This window comes from Monodon monoceros, unplaced genomic scaffold, assembly GCF_005190385.1.
Source record: "Monodon monoceros isolate NGI ecotype Baffin Bay Population unplaced genomic scaffold, NGI_Narwhal_1 Super_Scaffold_12, whole genome shotgun sequence".
Classification (NCBI taxonomy): Eukaryota; Metazoa; Chordata; class Mammalia; order Artiodactyla; family Monodontidae; genus Monodon; species Monodon monoceros.
The window spans coordinates 115,783,357-115,803,982 of record NW_021703768.1 but is presented as its reverse complement, the minus strand read 5'-3'; the positions used below and the strand labels follow the sequence as shown (position 1 = coordinate 115,803,982).

Below are 20,626 nucleotides of genomic sequence, written 5' to 3'. Positions count from 1 at the left end.
CACCAGTTTGCCTTTCAGCGTAAATAAACTTTAGTTTGCAAGTACTGAAAATGTACTGATCCCCAAACATTAATTCCTTAATACCTCTGAATATTTTTAGCTTTTTACTGAAGAAGAAAAAAAGTTTTCTTCCTATTTGGCTATCCCATTCTCTGGCATCTTCTGGCCTTTATGACTCTACTTAAGAAAGAAGGCTCCTCGGGAAAGACAGGGTTAATCAAATAATGAAACTAGTTTTCTGAAGATGGGTTGAATAGCATACATTTTGGCTCCTCACAACAGCTCTGTGAGAAAAGCTATTACTGCTATTTCATGGATGAAGAAATTTGAAGTAGAGAGATTAAGTAGCTTGCCTAATATCACAGTCTAGTACGGGGCAGTGCTAGATTCTGTTCCCACTTTCCTGATTCCAGAGCCTCTGATCCTAACTATTGTACCACACTGCCTTGCTCTTTGATTAGTATTTCTTTTGCTGAATAGAAACATCTATTCTCTTCTGAAAGGAGGATTCTTGTCCAAGGAGATCTGCAATTTACTAGAGGGAGCAGATCTGTGGAGACCGAGGAGCAAAGATAAAAGGGAAGAGGCATGCTGTTTGCAAATCTACCCTAGGAAGAATTTGGGTACTGAACATGTTTGTTTTTAATGAGCGTCATTGGTGAGGGAAAAAACTTAAGTTTTAAATCCTTCCCCAGAAGCTCATTTGTGTATTAGAAAGAAGATTAACAGGAAGGCTGTGGCTTTTCTTTTATTTGAAAAGTACTTGCGTAGTGGCCAGAAAAGATAAGAAGTGGACTTTCTCATTTATACAGTCCTGTGTAGAACACTGGTTGTTAGTAGGTCCCTAATGTTGGTTGTGATTGATATCTCCTGGCTTTGCACTGATGTGAGAATGGTAGAGAAATTTTCCAGCTTCTGCTGCTCCCTGGTGGAATATTCCACTAGGGTGATTTGTTTGGTTTTAGTTTTCTTTTTATGACAAAGTAAATTCCTGTAATTGTAGAAAAAATACTCCACCAGCTATATACATTTTTGTTTTGGAGGACAGCAATCCTAGTGCTTTGAGGATAAAATGAACCTTCTGTAAACTTTACTTTCTATAAAATATTGGGACATCTTGAGTTACTGTATCCTCTAGGATAGAGACTGCTTTAATGTCTTAGCACGTTCAGATATTGGTACTTGTCCCATCTGGTAATGGCATCTAACCCTGAGGTCAGTTGCACAAAACCAATTTCTAGTAACTTTGTCTAGCCTCTTTGAACAGTAACAGAATCCTCCCTTAGTTTGGTATTCTGCAAGCTCTTTATAAAAAGCAGCCCCATCAACCTCCTACCTGCATCATAGGTAATGTGGGGGGCAGGCATCAAGGTGAGGATGAACCAATTAAACGTGGCAAAAGAAGGCATTCTGAAAGTGTTAGTTTTGTTGTGTTAAAAGACTGATGGGACGGTGTGAGCATTTTAGTGAAGCTAAAGCAGGGACAACTAGTCATTTCTAGGCACATGTTAGTTCCTCTCCAAAGATTGTCAAACTTTTAATTGGTTTTTTATTTAGTAGTTTAAAATAAATCTCTGGCGTCCGCTTAGAAGAGACTATATAGAGAAGACCCAATTTTTTATGTTAGCAATTAACCATTTATTCATTCTCAAATGTTTGAGCATCCACTATGTCCTGAAATGAGTTCTGCTTTCAATAAGTAAGTGTTGTTTCACTGTTACTTGGTGGAAGAGAAAACAGGTCAGATCTTTGAAGTGACTGATAACCAGATAGAAGTGACTGTCTCTGAATTATATCAGAATATTTAACCCATGCCACAGCTGTAAGATGAAGCCACTTAAGCTATTTAAAGTTTTAGAGGGAAATGAATTTATTTCTCCCTTGTGATAAATTACAAAACAGCTTTAGTGTTCTGACCATATTGTTTTGAACTGTTTTGGTTTGGTTCTTTTATTCTGTTGGTAGATTTGGCAGGTCCTGTAACCCAATAAAGGTGATTACCACCTACCACAAAGTCAACTATTATCTCCCTCTTTGGACTTACTCAGATTCAAAGAAGACTACAGCACCACCTAACAGTGTTGCTCCCCACCTCACCCCACCCCGCCCCGCCCAGCTGTGCTGTGCCCTTAATTCTGGTTTTTACTATTAAGGGCAGGGGGGTAGGGCACAAGAAACTATCAAGTTCCATCTAGTTACCATTTAGCAATCTATCTGCTTCCATGCTAGGCAGTTGACATATATTCTCTTATAGAATCCTCATGACCTTGTGAAGTAAGGAGAAACTGAGTCCCAAATGGATTTATGTGTAATTTGCCCTAGGTTGTGCTGATAGGATAGGACATGAACCCAAATCTGTCTGATTTGGAAACCTGTGCTCATAAACACCCTCCTACTACGTTCCCATATTAAACCCATATAAAACCATGGTGAATAAAATGACAAAAGGAGTAGTAATTGGAGAGGAACTGATTGATTTTTCAGCTGGTGATCCATATAATGTAGCTAGCTTAGTGAATCCCAGAAATGGCGTGTCTGAGATTTAAGTTGAGGTTTGTGAGCTTGAAAAGGGGATAGGGGGAACCTTGGCCATCCATATCCTAGGCATATCCTAGACAAACATCGAGATGAAAGCTTCTTGGGGGGCATATACTCTTAAGTCCCAACTAGACCGTATAGTAGGCAGTCTCTAAAATGCTCCTGGCCCTAACCTGAAGGTAGTTCTATTATGTAGGGGTGATAAGATGGATGGCAGGGATTTGATGATAGGGTTCTGGCTGGAAAAAGTTTGGGCACGTCTGAGCCATCACAATTCACTGGAGTTGTGTTACTGCTAGGGTAAATGACAGCAGCTTACTTGCAGCACTTGGGCTCTGAGTTTCTCTTTAGGTAGGGGTGAGGTCATGGAATCTCCATGACTTGAGCTGGCTAAGAGGTCCTGCTTAAAGGCATAGAAAGCAACCCAGACACGGTGATTCTTAACCCTAGTTATGCATTAAAATCTACCTGATTCTGTTTAAATCAATCCATTTGAGAACTGAGACTCTCTTAACCCATAATCACTATCACCCTCACTCTCCCTGTTCATGAGCTATTGAGTCAGAATATAGAGGAAGGGGAGATCTTTTTGTACCGGAGCATTTTTGTTTTGCTTTTTTAGAAAGCTCTCCAAGGGTTCTGTGGCTCTCATGCAAATTGGGCAGTGGACAAGCTTGTGGGTACCACATTTTCTTCCTACCTGCCTTTCTGAAGTGTTCTTGAGCATTGTTAATGATGAGCACTGGTGAGATCTTTACAGGTCAAAGAGTACCTAGATTTTTCTTTTTGTTTGTCACTCTTATGACCATCTGCATCAGCAGGCTTCTTGAATCCTGAGGCTGGAACCCTGAGAGCCGTAAAGTTACATAAACTTATACCCCACAGCCCAGGCTTTGCTCTGCTTACCTTGTGTTTTCTTCTTTAGAGACCTTTCAGTCCTGACAATCTGAACCTTAGGTTTCCCTGTCCATAGTGTTTAGGGGTCATGAAACCTTGGATTAGGTAAGTAACTGGTGGTACTACTCTAGGGAGAGAAACATTCCTTTCAACGGTCACCTTTGAGAATGAGGGAACAGAAAGCTGTCAGCTATTTCTTTAAATTCCCTTCCTTCCTGAGTTTTGTCTAGTATTATTTACTGTCCGTATTTAGTCTACTTACAGCTACTTCCTTCTGTCTCCCAGCTGTTTTATTTCTCAGAAGTTAGTCTTCTGGGTGGAAGCACTGCTGAACTCTTCTTTGAAAAGGGAAAGTGCCCCTAAAATGATGAGAAACAAGAAGGGATCTGAGAACAGAGGCCCCTAGAGGCCTTACATGGCACATTGTATGTTGTGTCTTATTTTGCTCAGTTTTTACAACCTGCATGTGAATCATTGCTGTATACCTCATAATTCACTGGCTCTTGAATGAGAGCCTTTTGACTTTGGGAAAGGGGCATGGTGACAAAGCAGAGGAGTGGATGAAAACTATTAAAATCAAAGGCGTAGTTTGCATACACTGCCAGCAGCTCCTTAGTGAGAGCTTTATTTCTCATTCTCCCCTTAGGACTGTTTGCTCTACTTTAAAATGAAATAGTCAGCTTCCTTGGTTTTATTTTGGTGTTTACACAAACTGGTCTAGCAACTTAGATTGGCTTGGGGGGGTGGGGTGGGCGGGGAGGACTATTTATTTTGTTTGGAAGCTTTCCTGGAAAAACTTTCCTTTTTCTTAATTTATTTTTTAAAACCAGAAGCCTCCCTTTTTTTTAATTTTTAAATTATTTATTTATTTATTTATGGTCACGTGGTGCAGCGTGCAGGATCTTAGTTCCCTGACCAGGGATAGAACCCATGGTCCCTGCAGTGGAAATGCAGAGTCCTAGCCACTGGACTGCCAGGAAATTCCTGGAAAAACTTTAATTTTCTGTATCAAACCCAACATACAAAACATCAGAGATTATAATGTGGCCTTTAAATTTCTAAAGTAAAAGCCATCCATTTAAATAATCCTTGTTTCCTCATCCCCAGTCAGGTGTCAGATGAATTCAAAAACATAAGGTTTCCCCCAGACTGGGTAGGGAGAGGCACAAGGGGAAACTAGTGAAAGGTAATTTTTTTAAACATTAGTCAAAATTCAAAATGAGTAAGAAGCCAAGACTAACTTTCAAGTAGTGTTTCAGATTTAGCAACTTGGTAGAAATCTACCAAACAAAATTTTTTGGCAAGCTATACTTCCAAACCATTTTTTTAAGTGGAATCCTATAACAAGATTCTGTTCTTAGGTATCTCTACCACTTTGTCCTCTCTAGGATGTTAAATGGATGTGAGTGCAAGGTTGCCCAACTCTGGTGCTATACAGTGAAGTTGCTTAATGGATGCTTATCTTCTTAACCTATCTGCAGTGGAAAATAAATAGCTGCTTATCTTAAGGTCATTGCTTTGTCCTCCACCTGATTATCTTGCTTTAGGGATTTCCTTTAGGCATTTTGGGCTCACTCAGTTAATTTATCCCAACATCCTTTTTAGCCTCAAACTTTACATCCTTTGGGGTTTGGTGCACATTAGCTTCCTGAGCTCTGAGCCTTCACCCCTGCTATCCTTGGAGCCCCTTCTCATTACGTTTCCTACTTACTGCCTCTTTGCTCGTTCCATCTCCTAGGAAACTATTCTGTAAATCAGAGCACATGAGCTTTTTAAAACTGAGCTCTTCTTTTGAGAAGTAACTAACTCCCTTGGTCCCTAAAGATTCCAAAAGCCCCAGGGTAGAGAAATACGCTCTTTTGAGAATTGTTCATCTGAAAACAAATACAAGCCAGTGAAGCCCATATTGCAATTTAACCTGTCTTCTTTTTTCCCTATCTTGTGTATTTTCATATTATACAGGTGGCACCTACAATCTAGAACAAGTTTGAAGTTAAATTTACTTGCCCAATTTTTCCAGCCCCTCCTAGATAAAGCAAACTCCTTTTTTCCTCTTTGGCCTATAAGATTTGGCAGAACTCCAGACGGAATTATCAAAAAGTTTTTTGGAAATTCCTCTTCAGGAACCTAGCAAGATAAATATTGGAAGTAAAGCAGTTTGTTACATTTGATAGCTGAAAAATAGGACCCAGAGCATACTCACTGACTGTAAAGATCATTTTTCTTTTTTTGTAATAGAAGATACCAGTTTGTTTCATTTGAGAATTCTTTTTCTGTCTAATTCAGAAACTGGAACACGGCCACAGGTAGAATTGTATGAGAGCGATACATCTGACTTAGTGTAAATGTGTGTGTGCAAGAGCAAGGGATTGTTCCGAATCAGTCTGGTTTGTCAGTACTGTATTTGAAGTTTTAGGTGATTTAAATAATGGAACTAGATATACATTTATATAGGTGAAGAAATAACTATGGGTCAGGTGTGGTGTGTGGATATGCTTTATCTTACATGAAGTGTATCTTGGAAGCAGCTTTTTTTAATGATCATTTTCCTTGTGTTTGTGGTAACAACTAAAGCTGCTTATCATAAATTTGTTTGATTCTCTGGTTTGGCTAGAATATTTGATCCGCTATCCAAGGGGTGGCAGCAGAGCACACACCATACTTTACCATGTACTGTTAATCGACTTGTAGTTCATTGGGGGAAGTATCACAAAGGTTGTGAACCAGCCTTCTAGATTTGGAGTAGATACCCCAACAGAAACAGTGCCGGTTTTGGAGACGGAACATTAGCTGACAATCTGAGAGCAACCATTTTGATAGTGGAAGAGCTTGATAGCCAGCTTGTCTCCTTCTATAAAGAAAACTTGTCTGACTAAGGGACTTGTGGAGTTTACCACTAGGAGAAAACTTTCAAAGGGCAGGGTCTTGTGTAAGTGAGGTCCCTTTCCAATGCTGGTACCAAGGTGCACATTTGTGAAGTTAATTTTACTCTAGAAAGGTAGTTTCCAGACACTTCCAGATTTTAAACAACTATAGTTATAAAGCTAATATTAGGGGTTTTCTCTACTTTCTGATGTTGTTCCCCTCACTGTCTCTTCCCTTCTTTCTTATGCCACTTGGCACATAAGCCCATTTGACTTAACACTGTACCCATCTTTCTAATTTCTTTTTCTTGCCAACTTCCACCAGACACTGGATATGTGAGATTACACACTCGGTGGTTAGGGGAAAGTTTAGGTGTTTCTGTCAGTCTTCCCAGTTTATCTAAAGAAAGCCCCCACCCATTTCATTATGACACTAATACTTGTAATGATTAAACTTGTCATAGCCTTTAGGGGCATGATCTATAAGAATCTTAGGAAGTAACTTTCCTACAGACTCATTAAGTATCATGTAGAAACAGTCTGTAAAATGATAATCACATTACTTAACATGCTTTGGCTCGTATCAAATCAGCTTTTGCCTTCAAAATATAAATTGTCTCAATTTATTTATTTACTTATTTATTTTTATTGAAGTATAGTTGATTTACAGTGTTGTGTTAATCTCTGCTTTTCAGCAAAGTGATCAATTATACATATATACATTCTTTTTTTTATACTCTTCATTATGGTTTATCATAGGATTGTTTTAATTGATTTATTTTTTATTTTTGGCTGCATTGGGTCTTCGTTGCTGCGCGTGGGCCTTCTGTAGCTGTGGCGAGCGGGCGCTCCTCTTCTTTACGGTGTGCCGGCTTCTCATTGCGGTGGGTTCTCGTTGTGGAGCACGGGCTCTAGGCACGTGGGCTCAGTAGTTGTGGCTCACGGGCTTAGTTGCTCCGTGGCATGAGGGATCTTGCCAGACAAGGGCTCAACCCGTGTCCCCTGCATTGGCAGGCGGATTTTTAACCACTGTGCCACCAGGGAAGCCCGATAATGTAGTTTTATGTTTGCTTCAAGGAGAACTAGGAATACTGAAATGAGGTATTTCTTAACTGGTGGTGCTAGTAAGTATCTTGAGAATGCCCAGGTAAAAAAGATATGTTGCTGGCATCAGTATTAAGGTAAGAGTGAGGCTGGTGGCTGCTCATAAGGGACCTCCCATGTGACAAGGCCTTGGGGGGTGTCCTCCATAGGTCAGGGTTTAGTCCTGGTTTTTAGTTGTAGAAACTTGAATTTGCTTGAGTACCCAGAGTTGATCAGACTTTCAGTGCATTGCTCTTTTTAATCAAACTCAAAAGTGATTAATATGTAAAATATATTTAGAGATACATTTATTTAGAGAGAGAGAGGTGTGTGTATGTGGGTGTGACATTGTGTGAATACAAGGCTCTCGTTTCCCATTATAAGGATACTTAGGGTGCTAAATTAGTGATTATAAATTTTCGTGGTGAGCCTGGAATTTTATTTATTTTTAATATTTATTTTTTTGGCTGCGTAGGGTCTTAGTTGCGGCATGCGGGATCTTTGTGGTATGGGCTCTTCCTTGTGGTGCACGGGCCTCTCTCTTGTGGTGTGTGGATTTTTTTTTCTTTCTCTAGTGCCGCATGGGCTCTGTAGTTTTGCGGCACGCCAGCTCTTTCGTTGAGGCGCCCGAGCTCAGTAGTTGTGGTGCACAACTTAGTTGCCCTGCAGCATGTGGGTCTTAGTTCCCCGACCAGGGATCGAACCCACGTCCCCTGCACTGGAAGGCGGATTCTTTACCACTGGACCACCAGGAATTTTAAAGGGAGGGACCAGGATATTAAATTGGTATTTCATCTAGACTTTGGAAAGACTTGTTGCACCACCCTATGATGGCATCATCCTCTGAAGAACCACCAGATTCCAAGCCTCTGCCATAGACTCAAGGTCAAACTCCAGCCTGTTGTCACACCCTTATCAAAGCTTCTCTCTTCACTCCTTGGGGAATGAGGTGTTTCCCAAGAACCCCTTAAAGTGCCTTACTTCTTTACATATTACATAACTAATATTCATTCAAATATCTGAGCACCTACCATATTCTTTTTTTTAATTGGAGTATAGTTGATTGTAAATCAAACTGGTATACAGCAGAGTGATTCAGTTATAATACATATTTTTCATATTCTTTTCCATTATGGTTTATTACAGGATATTGAATATAGTTGCCTGTGCTATATACAATGGGACCTTGTTGTTTATTTTATATATATATTAGTTTGTATTTGCTAATCCCAAACTCCTAATTTATCCCTCCCCCACCCGCTTTCTGCTTTGGTAACCATAAGTTTGTTTTCTACGTCTGTGAGTCTGTTTCTGTTTTGTAAATAAGTTCATTTGTGTCATATTTTTAGATTCCACATGTAAGTGATATATGGTATTTGTCTCTGTCTGATTTCACTTAGTATGATAGTCTCTAGGTCCATCCATTTTGCTGCAGATAGCATTATTTTTCTTTTTTTTTCTTTTTTATGGCTGAGTAGTATTCATGTGTGTGTGTGTTTACCACATCTTCATCCATTCATCTCTCAATGGACATTTAGGTTGCTTCCATGTCTTGGTTATTGTAAACAGTGCTGCTATGAACATTGCGGTGCATGTATCGTTTCAAATTTTCAAGTTTTCTCTGGGTATGTGCCCAGGAGTGGGATTGCTGGATCATATGGTAGTTATATTTTTAGTTTTTTAAGGAACCTCCATACTGTTTTCCATAGTGGCTGCACCATTTTACATTCCCACCAACAGTGTAGGGAGGGTTCCCTTTTCTCTACACCCTTTCTACCATTTGTTATTTGTAAACTTTTTGAGGATAGCCATTCTTACTGTTGTGAGGTGATACCTCATTGTAGTTTTGATGTGCATTTCTCTGATAATTAGCAATGTTGAGCATCTTTTCATGAAATGTCTATTTAGGTCTTCTGCCCATTTTTTGATTGGGTTGTTTGCTTTTTGTTATTGAGTTGTATGAGCTGTTTGTATACTTTGGAAATTAAGCCCTTGTCAGTCTCATCGTTTGCAAATATTTTCTTGCATTCAGTAGGTTGTCTTTTTGTTTTCTTTATGGTTTCTTTGCTGTGCAAAAGTTTACAAGTTTGATTAGGTCCCATTTGTTTATTTTTGCTTTTATTTCTATTGCCTTGGGAGACTGACCTAAGAAAACACTGGTATGATTTATGTCTGAAAATGTTTTGTCTTATGTTCTCTTCTAGGAGCTCTATGGTGTCATGTCTTGTATTTAAGTCTTTAAGCATCTTGAGTTTATTTTTGTGTATGGTGTGAGGGGGTGTTCTAACTTCATTGATTTACAGGCAGCTGCCCAGCTTTCCCAGCACCACTTGCTGAAGAGACTGTCTTTTCTCCGTTGTATATTCTTGCCTCTTTGTCAAAGATTGACTGTAGGTGTGTGTGGGTTTATTTCTGGGCTCTCGATTCTGTTCCATTATTCTATATATGTTTGTTTTTGGAGCACCTACCGTATTCTGAACACAATTCCTAGCTCTGGGTATACTTTGATTACAATGGTGTAGCCCCTACCTTCATGGTCACCTTGAGAGGGATTTATTTCTACTATTTTAGGGGCGTCTCACTTTTAACTCCCTTTATTAATGGTAACTCTTTACTTATATGGTACTTAAACTTCTAATGCTATACTTTCTTCGACAGCAATGGCACAAGCATGATATCATTGATCATTCCTCCCAAAGACCAGATTTCACGAGTGGCAAAAATGTTAGCAGATGAGTTTGGAACTGCATCTAACATTAAGTCACGAGTAAACCGCCTTTCAGTCCTGGGAGCCATTACATCTGTACAACAAAGACTCAAACTTTATAACAAAGGTAATCTGGAGCTTGATCATTTACCTCCTCTACTTTGTCTTGGTTGTATTTTCCACTTTGATCCTGCCTTGATGCTTTCGGTCACTAGTGTTTTCTTCGCCCAGCCATAAGCATTGTCCCTTTGGTCTTTTTTTTTCCCCCTAAGTTATTTTTTGAAAGTTAAGTAGTATTCACTGTACTTAAAATAATAAATCCTCCTTTTTAAAACATCTCAAGTTTCAAAATTAGGGAGAGAAATCTGCCTGAGAGATTTACAGATATTTCCACTTTATTTAAATTATGAGAGGCAGGAACAACAGGCTGTGGGAACATTTTCTATTAATTGAGGAAAATTAGGTGTGGATATAAGTAGAGAAATTGTTTGTGTTCTTTGCAGTACCTCCAAATGGCCTGGTTGTTTACTGTGGTACAATTGTAACAGAAGAAGGAAAAGAAAAGAAAGTCAACATTGACTTTGAACCTTTCAAACCAATTAATACTTCATTGTATTTGTGTGACAACAAATTCCATACAGAGGTAAGAAGTTCATCGAATATTTTCATTACCCAGAAAGAAACCCCATACCCATTAGCAGTCATTCCCAGTCCTCCCTCCTTACCCCCACACCCCAAGATCTCTCAGCTCTAGGCTACCCCTAATCTATTTTCTCGCTGTGGATTTGCTTGTGCTGGGCATTTCAATATAAATGGAATGATAGAATGGGTGGCCTTTTGTGCCTAGCTTCTTTCACTTAGCATGTTTTCAAGGTTCATCCATGTTGTGGCATGTATTGTGCTTCATTCCTTTTTATTACCAAATAATATTTGCCACATTTTACTTATTTAACATCATTTGATGAATATGTTGTTTCCACTGTTTGTTATGAATAATACTGCTTTGAACATACAAGTTTTTGTATGTCCATATGTTTTCATTGGGGGCAGGTATATACCTAGGAGTGGAATTTCTGGGTCATATGGTAACTGTTTAACCATTTCAGGAATTGCCAGTCTGTTTTAATTGTGCCATTTTACAAGGCTGGCTTTTTTTTTTTTTTAATTATTATGGCACTGAATGATATGATCATTCAGCATGTTTGAGGAAAGTGCTAAGCTGGGTTTGAAGAACTAATTAGAAGCAAAGAAATAATTGGTTACCTGATCTCCATGTCTCCCTATGTATCCATGATACTTCTCTACATTTCTCGCTTAGTTTTCAGCTCACAGATTGTAAAATCTTTATTAGCAGGTCCATAAGAGCTTCCCCCACCCCCTATAAAACTTTTGAGTGACAGAGCTGCCATAATATGATGAACATTAAGGGTGGAAAGGAAACCTCATTAGAGTGACCTAAATCAGTCAACAGTAGAACAATCAGGAATTCACAGCTGGCTCCTAGTTCAGTCTCTTGCCTTTCATCGACCTAGGGGAAAACCTCTATAGTGGAATTAGAATTGACATTTGTTGACACAGTTTACAATGGATGATTTTGCTAACTTGACAGGAAATTCAGTTCCAGTCAGATCTTGAGCGGTTGCATAGATGGTGGAGACTGATTTTCTCTTGGCTATCACAGCCTTCTTCTGGCAAAAGCTTTATTGGAGAAGCTCTTTGCCACCCTCTCCAACTTAACTGTTGTCTGGTTTGATGAAAGCAGATTTTAAATCTTGTTGATTTAAATAGTACCTGGTACTCATGTTACCTAGTTTTAGCTTACTTACTAAGTTAGCTTCATTGGTTTTTCTAAACCTTAACTCCTCTTCCAAGACACCATTTCATCGTGCTAGCTTTATCTTGGCTTTAACGTGTATGTCAATAACTACATACGAATGTGGCATACTGAACAATACAACTTATGTCGTGTTTAATCGGGATATTTATACATTCTTATGAGGGATAAGTCTATTCCCTGATGAGCAGGCTTGTTAAAAACCTAAATTAATCAAGCTGCGTATCAGAGGTTATTGGGATAAGGCAAAATTTTTAACGTGGGCAATATTCATGTCTTTTTTTTTTTAATATCCGCCAACACTTTAATTTTTTTTTGTTTTGCTTTGTTTTATAAATTTATTTATTTTTGGCTGTGTTGGGTCTTCATTGCTGTGCACGGGCTTTCTCTAGTTGCAGCGAGCAGGGGCTACTCTTCGTCATGGTGTGTGAGCTTCTCATTGCAGTGGCTTCTCTTGTTGTGGAGCACGGGCTCTAGGTGCGCAGGCTTAAGTAGTTGTGGCACGTGGGCTCAGTAGTTGTGGCTCGCAAGCTCAGTAGTTGTGGCACACGGGCTTAGTTGCTCCGCAGCACGTGGGATCTTCCCAGACCAGGGCTCGAATCTGTGTTCCTCTGCATTGGCAGGCAGATTCTTAACCACTCTGCCACCAGGGAAGCCCAATATTCATGTCTTAATGCTAATTATCAGGCGTGCTTTGGTAAAAGGGTGATTCTTAGTGATTAATCTGCTTTCCAGTCAATTCCTGAAGGAGGTATTTTCTTCCTCAGTTAAATGGTTTGGGTAATAATTAGTGCTGAAGAGGCTGCCACCTAGTAATTAGTCATCCACCAAGTGTATAGAATTTAAACTCCATCATGGAAAGTCTTGCCCATCTATATGGGTCCCAGGACCATTTAAATATTTTCTCTTTCAGGAGGCAGAAATACAGTGATATAATGCTAACCCAGAAGGAGGATTTTCCCCCATAAAAATTCAGAATTATTACCTGTAGTACCTTCAGTATAAAATTGAGTTTTAGATCCTGATATCATTAATGATACTCAAGACATAGTTAAATGAAACATTTAAAAATTAGGTCTTTTTATAGACTGTTTCTGGGTTTTGTACTCAGTGAGTACTACTCTAGAGTTGATTTACAAGATACTCTTATTTGTAGTGAATACCACCTATTAATGCTGGGGTTATTAATGGTAACAGAAAGTCAACTTTTGGAGGTTAGACTTTGAATGTTATGTTCCCTAGACCATCATCAGTCTAAAATCAAGGACCTAGGAAGAATTTGAGCCCTGTAACTCTGTATTAGTTTTGCATTCCTGTGCCTAGGTCAGCTTTGTAAAAAGGCTTCACATTGATATTGTTGGTTTTCTCCTGAATCTGGTTCAAATTTGTCCATGTGAGTTACATATTTATAGCTGAAGTCTATAATTACTCCATGAAATGGTTTTTCTGTAGTACTCATACAAGTGAGTGGAGAGGGCTTTTATATGCCCTTTTGGATTTTTGTCTTGACTTTAGCAAAGCTTTGAGGTTTATTGTGTGGTACCTGTGTTTGCTTTTCAGGCTCTTACAGCACTACTTTCAGATGATAGCAAGTTTGGCTTCATTGTAATAGATGGTAGTGGTGCACTTTTTGGCACACTCCAAGGAAATACAAGAGAAGTTCTGCACAAATTCACCGTGGATCTCCCAAAGAAACATGGTAATCTAGGAAGAGAACATGAGCACCGTTGCTTTGTGTCTGACATTAAAGAAGCAAATTGTATAATAGGGGAAAGTAAATCCAGATGATGGGAGAAGCATCATGCAATGACTTGTTGGTGCTTGTGGCTCTTTTGACTAGAGAATTAGTGGTCACTCTGTGAAAGCCAGTAATAGCTTATACCAAACATTTAAGTTAAGGGAATAGTGATTTTTCTCTTTCTCCTTTCCTTGGGGAATAGCATGATTATATAGTTACTTTTTAATTAGCAAGGCATCTTGTACTTTTTAATAATTGACTTTTTCTCTCACTACTTTTCTTTGTCAAAGGTAGAGGAGGTCAGTCAGCCTTGCGTTTTGCCCGTTTAAGAATGGAAAAGCGACATAACTATGTTCGGAAAGTAGCTGAGACTGCTGTGCAGCTGTTTATTTCTGGGGACAAAGTGAATGTGGCTGGTCTTGTTTTAGCTGGATCAGCTGACTTTAAAACTGAACTAAGTCAATCTGATATGTTTGATCAGGTAAGTGAGAAGTAGATGCTCCTTTATGTAAGTTTCTAGGTGAGAGTAGTTGAGTTCTCTGACATGCACATCTTTTTTACTTTTACAGTGAAAAATTCTGTGTTAAAAACCTAGCTCTGAGTGGACAAAATTCCATGTGTATTATTAGGAATATTAGGAGATATTCCCCCATGTCTTTCTGGACTTTTTTTCTTTTGAAATCAGCCATTTTTTGGATAGTATCTTTCTGGACCCTATGTTGGCCCCTGGTTTTAGTGGGTTGCCATAATTGGCTTTAAAATGGAGTTTGATTTCAAAGAAACTAGGACTGGTTTTTCCTGTCTTTTTCGGACTTATTCCTGGAGGTAAGTAAAGCAGTGAACCTCTCAGCAATATGACGGAGCTGATTAAGCCTAAAGCGTTTAATCCAGAAAGCTCTATTGGTTTATGACTTGGGCTGGCCATAACACATTCCCAAGGTGTTCTTCTGGTGTGGAGTAGTAGCATTACAGTAGAAGGCTCACTAAAGAAGCTGTCTTATATACTCTACTACCTTATATAGCAGGAACCAATAGTTCCTCCTTTCCTCCACAAGACACTTTGTTTTGTTTGTGTTTAATGAGTTAGGCTTTTATAGGTCTGATAGAATGTGTGATATCATTGGCTAAGGAAGTTTATCCTGGCAGTGTTCTTCAGTGAGACCTATTCATGAGTAAATTGGGCTCTTTGCCCTCCTTGAGGCTTCACTGATCATGTTGCTAGTTTTGCATGTCATTAAAAGGTAATGGGTCTTGGTAAGGGTGTTATGAAGTACTAATGATGTGCTTTTTAAATTTTTTTTAATTGTGTCAGAGGTTGCAATCAAAAGTTTTAAAATTAGTTGATATATCTTATGGTGGTGAAAATGGATTCAACCAAGCTATTGAGTTATCTACTGAAGTCCTCTCCAACGTGAAGTTCATTCAAGAGAAGAAGTTAATAGGTATCAGTGAAATGCAACTTACTTATTGTGAAATGTTTTTGTATGTATATGTGTATGTATATGATTATATGTACAAAACAAAACACTGAAAAGGTAAAAGGAAGATTTAGCATTTTAAGTCCTCTTCAGTGGAATCATTAATCTTTCTTTAGTTGTTAAGTCTAATAAATGTGTTTGTTTTTCTACTGTTTTTACTGTTTTTGGCAATAGGAACCAAACTTCAGTTAGAGTTCCCATATTAATTATCCTTTGTAATAGAGTGATGAATAGAGAGCTCAAATTAAAAATTAATGGGGCCATTGTTTGGCTATGTTTCTAATTTGACACACACATTTCCAAATGATTGTGTATTTGGCCCAACTGTTACCTCTTCAGAGTCATTTTCTGGAGCCTCAACTAGCAGTGTGATTTTTCACTGACATTTGGCACTTACTCATTTTTAAGTTGACTCTTTTCTCTTCCTGATTTTGAGTAAGAAGGTCTATATCTACAAAAGAAACCTTAATATATGTTCTTAATGACCTGTCCCTAACCACAGGGCGATACTTTGATGAAATCAGCCAGGACACGGGCAAGTACTGTTTTGGAGTTGAAGATACACTAAAGGCTTTAGAAATGGGAGCTGTAGAGATTCTAATAGTCTATGAAAATCTGGATATAATGAGATACGTTCTTCATTGCCAAGGCACAGAAGGTATGAGAATTAGAAAATAAGATGACTATTACTGACCTGTGTATTCAAGAAGCCTGGGAGGGAGATTTGGGAAAGGTGGCTGATTTCAGGAGCAATGAAAAGGCAGATCTATACCATGTTTCCCAGTCTTTCAGTCTGTATCCAATTGAACTGATAAATGTCTACCTAAGATTGTTAAATTTTTTGAGGACAAGGGCTATATCTTAAATATCTTTGGTGTTTCCTTATGATAGGAGCAGTGTACCTGGTAGACATTCATTCATAGCATGCTGACTAATGTTCTTATGAAAAGAAGGTTGCTAGAATGCGTTCAGGAGCTCTTTCATCTAACCTGATTCATCTCATGGAACTTAAACCTGTTAGTATATGAGAAGCGGGTTAACACATTGTTTTTTCCCCAATGCTACAGAGGAGAAAATTCTCTATCTAACTCCAGAACAAGAGAAGGATAAATCTCATTTTACAGACAAAGAGGTATGTGATTGGTTTGGTGATACATACAAGGAAACATAAATCCATATGTTAGAGCCCTGGCAGCACAGAGTAGCATCAGCCTTGGAAAACCAAACCTCATACTTGATGGCAGTGGGGAGTACCGGGAGGTGGTCAGCTCCGGTATGCCAGATACTGATCTGATTCTAAAGAAGGTCATGGTTACCCTGGTTCCTTATTTTTAAAGAAAACATTCTCATACTTGAAAAATGTTTGAGAGGAAGATTAATTAAATAGTTCCTCTCCTGCACTGTGAAGTCTGTGCTGCTTTTTTCATTTACTTTACCAGCTCTTCTACTAAAGCAGCTTCTACAGGTTTGGCCTAACTGCATCACCACAGCTTCAAGTGTTACCTGCTCAGCACAGGTCCCTTTTAATTGGTAGCTTCTTCAAGTTCTGAGTTGAAGGACTTTGGTTTTTACAAGGCTGCTCCAAAAAGCAATTCTGGCGTGTCTCTTCTTGGCTGTTGAATGAGTGCTGCCTAGAGACACTTTATAACAGCCTGACTTCTAGAGACAACAGGAGGAACCATAAGCTGAAAAACTGCCAAGTGTGTTAACATTTCTTTATTGAGGCTAGAGCCTGGGGAAGAATGTTGTTTGAAGTAATCAGAATTTCTGTGCTGTTGCAATTGTATCACCAGAAACCATAATTCACTTACAGTTTCACATACATAGATATGACAGGGACAAGGAGAATGTTGGCAGGCAAGGGAGCAAGCGTTCCTGTCTTGATATATCCTAATCCCATTGTTTCTGTATCTCGTGGCTGCCCCTGCAGACAGGACAAGAACATGAGTTGATTGAGAGCATGCCCCTGCTGGAGTGGTTTGCTAACAACTATAAAAAATTTGGAGCTACATTGGAAATTGTCACAGATAAGTCACAAGAAGGATCCCAGTTTGTGAAAGGATTTGGTGGAATTGGAGGTGAGTAGCAAATCAGAAAACTAATAGCCAGGGTCTCAGGCCACAGCCTTTTCCTGGCTATCCCAAAATAACGTTAACTTCAGGTGAGGTTTGCTCATCATCCACTGAAGCAAGGGATTGAGGCAGCGCATGTGCAGGTTCTTTGGTTGGGACCACTTTTTATCATCTCTTTGCTTTCTATAATTCTGCAAGGGGATTGGGCTTCCCTTAATAGAGTGAACGTGCTCCCCACCCCCCAGTTCTGTGAACCACAGCTATTGACTCTGTTTGTTTGTTTCCCCAGGTATCTTGCGGTACCGAGTAGATTTCCAGGGAATGGAATACCAAGGAGGAGATGATGAATTTTTTGACCTTGATGACTACTAGGTAGTCGACATGGGTCCGGCAACACGTGCCTCACCCTCCAGCATCCAACCCAAGGAGCATACCCATGGTGGAATCCAAACAGATCCCTGCCTTACAATTGGAACATTTCCAGAACTTAGTCCATGAGCATTGGATATTGAAAAGAAAACCGAAACAAAAACCAGACCCAACCCTACACTTTGGTTTGTCATGGTGTCAGCGCAGCAGCCTACAACTAAGTTCCTAAATGCCACTTTGGACTAATTTAAAAAAGAATCCCAGTTTTTACTTTTACTTGATGGTGAAATTGGTTGCTCTTGTATTTTATGGGAAAAAAAAAGATTTTTTTAACCTTCATACATAGAAGCAAAATACTTTAACTGCTGTAAACCTTCAAAAGTTAATAGAAATGAGATCCTACTGGTTTGTTTCTTATTTTGATTGGAGAAAAATTAAATTGCTGCATTTCGCAGTGACCCATTTACATGGCATTCTCAGCTTAGACTGCATAAGAAGAAATATACGTGGTGAAATGTTGGAACCATTTCTCTCTTGGTCTCTGTTTAATGTTGAAAGGGTGAGCTAATAGGAGGCAGTTTCAACTTCACTCCCTCACACTACCCGTCCCCTCCAGACTGTCAGTTTCAAGAATGCAGATTGCATTGCAAAGATAAACTGACACATGAAGCATTTGGGCCAGTGCTCTGTTTCCTTCCATCTGTTTTGCAGGCGCATTTGTGCCCGGGGTTTGGGAGCCCTCTTAGCATCAGTTGCTTTGACAAGGGTTTGCATAATCTTGCATACTAGAAACCAGTTTGGGATGGATATGATGGGGCTTCTGTGCTATTGCTGGGATTGGGAGAAATAAAACATGCAATTTAAGTGGAAGCAAAGAAATTTAAAGAACATTTTTTTTTGCTTGGGTCTGTCCTTGGCAAAAGGGAGGTGGTCATGTTTTCCTTGTGTTGGATGGCATGAGATTATATGAATGTTTTGATTTTTTAAAAATGAACTGCAAGGTTTTCACAGGAACAACAGACAAGACATGTATGACTGTGCATGTAATTGTAAACCCCTGACCAGTCCTGGTGGGGTTGGAGCATCTGTTTCAAATATGGGACTTACAAGCACCTCTCATAGGAGAAATTATGGGAGGAGGGTGGGAAGGGCAGGGATGGGAAGGGATGGGACACAGCTTTTGGCACCAAGGACTTAACCACGTTGGATCCAAAAGTGGGCCTGAAAACCTGAAGCTTATGCTTCACAGCTGGGCTGTAAATCGGACTTGACCCCAGCTGACATGCAAGGTCATGGCGTGCCTGAGGTGGTGACAGTGAACAAAGTGTATAGGACGTGCCCAGTGGTAGCAATGGAAAAAAAGTATACCAAATGGACTTTGAAGGACCAAAGGTTTTAAAAGTCAATTGGTATCACCCCACACTGCTAGGGTAGTGGGGTGCATTTGGTTTTCAAATTGGGTACTTTTAACACTTTAGTGCCTGACTGCTGTTTTTCACTGACTTGACTCAGTCACTCGTAGCTTTATTGGTCTGAACCAGCTCCTTGTTCCCAGGTTACAGACCTGCCTATCGTTCCAATAATCCTGTTTCACTTGAATGAAGGGAGTATGTCTTAAATGTAAAGCTTCTGGTTCTCACACTGTACTCTGAGGTCCAAATGACTGTCTATGTATAACCTGATGTCTCAACCCCCAGTGAGAAGAGTCAATTCTTTGGTATTCACCAACGCGGGAGGCTTCACCGGAGCAGGCTTTTGCTTTGGGCTCTGCTGTTTGTTTGCAGAACACCCAAGAGCGAGCAAACATGCTCTCTTCACAGCAGTACCTTAGGGTTTTGCCATTGTAAATGGGTCTAATGTGATATGACAAGACCAGAGAAATTGGATGTAAATTTACATTTTTGAATATGCTTGTTGTTTCACATGATACATTTAGGGTATGCAGCTCCTTTTGTAGTTTTTATTTTTACTATTTAAGTTTGGAAATGATGCCAAATTTTTGTATTTCTTTAATCAATGTGTTCTCTTTGGTGATATATATTGCATTATATATTGATGTGTGTATCAATATATACTGATATGTATTACACTTACACATACAAACACATAAATAAGAGGGGGTGAAAACCGTAGCCTTTGCATTCTCTATAGCCTCTACGGAGAGATCCTAAGCAGCAAAATCTTGGTGTTGTGATGTACAGAAATGGAGAAGAGTATTAAACCATATTTAAGAATATACTTCGTGTGCTTGAGATTCTTTAGGACTGTTCCTAAGAAAGGTCTAAACCGAGGAGAACAGTGAGTGAGCTCTCTAAGGCACAGGTCAGTTTCATCATAGTTACTAACTTTTCAGCCTTAGATTTAGTTGTCTTTGGCTGCATTTGCCTATAGAAGGGTATATGCAAAGGGTATCCGAGGTCATGATCCCAGTGTTAACACCAGAGAAAAGAGGTTCCAGTTGCTAGGGCCAAACGAATTTGTATCTTACTCTATTCTACATGCATGCCCAAGGGAAACTTGCCCTTTTTTAAGACAAGGTGTTATGCCATGTTACCTCAACATTCCATGGAGGTAGATGGTGCTTCCCATTTTATAATAAGACAGGCCAGAAGAGGTTAAGTAGCAGCTTTTTAGTGGTGAAGCCAAATTTTATCCCAGGCCTAATTCCAAAGTTGATTCTCTTTCTACATCTGCTTGCGTTTGAGTCAATAGAATGGTCCAGATGGAAGAGCAGAAACTAAGCCTCCCCACCTTGATCTTGCATACCTGGCACGGGGTAGGAGAGCATTAACCTCATTCAAGAGCAAGTCAGAGGCTGGCTCAGTGGAGCAGGGCTTCTAGGCTGTATCAAAACAAGAGGATTTTTTTTTTTTGCAGTACGCGGGCCTCTCACCGCTGTGGCCTCTCCTGTTGCAGAGCACAGGCTCTGGACGTGCAGGCTCAGCGGCCATGGCTCACGGGCCCAGCTGCTCCGCGGCATGTGGGGTCTTCCCGGACCGGGGCACGAACCCGTGTCCCCCGCATCGGCAGGCGGACTCTAAACCAC

At 39.7% G+C, this 20,626-nt stretch overlaps 1 protein-coding gene across 1 annotated transcript in view; it reads left to right on the top strand.

Annotated features, from left to right (window-relative positions):
- ETF1 (eukaryotic translation termination factor 1) overlaps positions 1-19,816 on the top strand; it is a 28,248-nt gene extending 8,432 nt beyond the window's left edge. Inside the window, exons 3-11 of the mRNA XM_029218042.1 lie at positions 10,041-10,216; positions 10,593-10,732; positions 13,484-13,622; positions 13,952-14,142; positions 14,974-15,103; positions 15,642-15,797; positions 16,207-16,271; positions 17,070-17,217; positions 17,501-19,816. Coding sequence (XP_029073875.1) covers positions 10,041-10,216; positions 10,593-10,732; positions 13,484-13,622; positions 13,952-14,142; positions 14,974-15,103; positions 15,642-15,797; positions 16,207-16,271; positions 17,070-17,217; positions 17,501-17,583 — 1,228 coding nt within the window. The 3' untranslated portion in view covers positions 17,584-19,816. The remainder of the gene's footprint in view (positions 1-10,040; positions 10,217-10,592; positions 10,733-13,483; positions 13,623-13,951; positions 14,143-14,973; positions 15,104-15,641; positions 15,798-16,206; positions 16,272-17,069; positions 17,218-17,500) is intronic.
- The last annotated feature ends 810 nt before the right edge of the window (positions 19,817-20,626 follow it).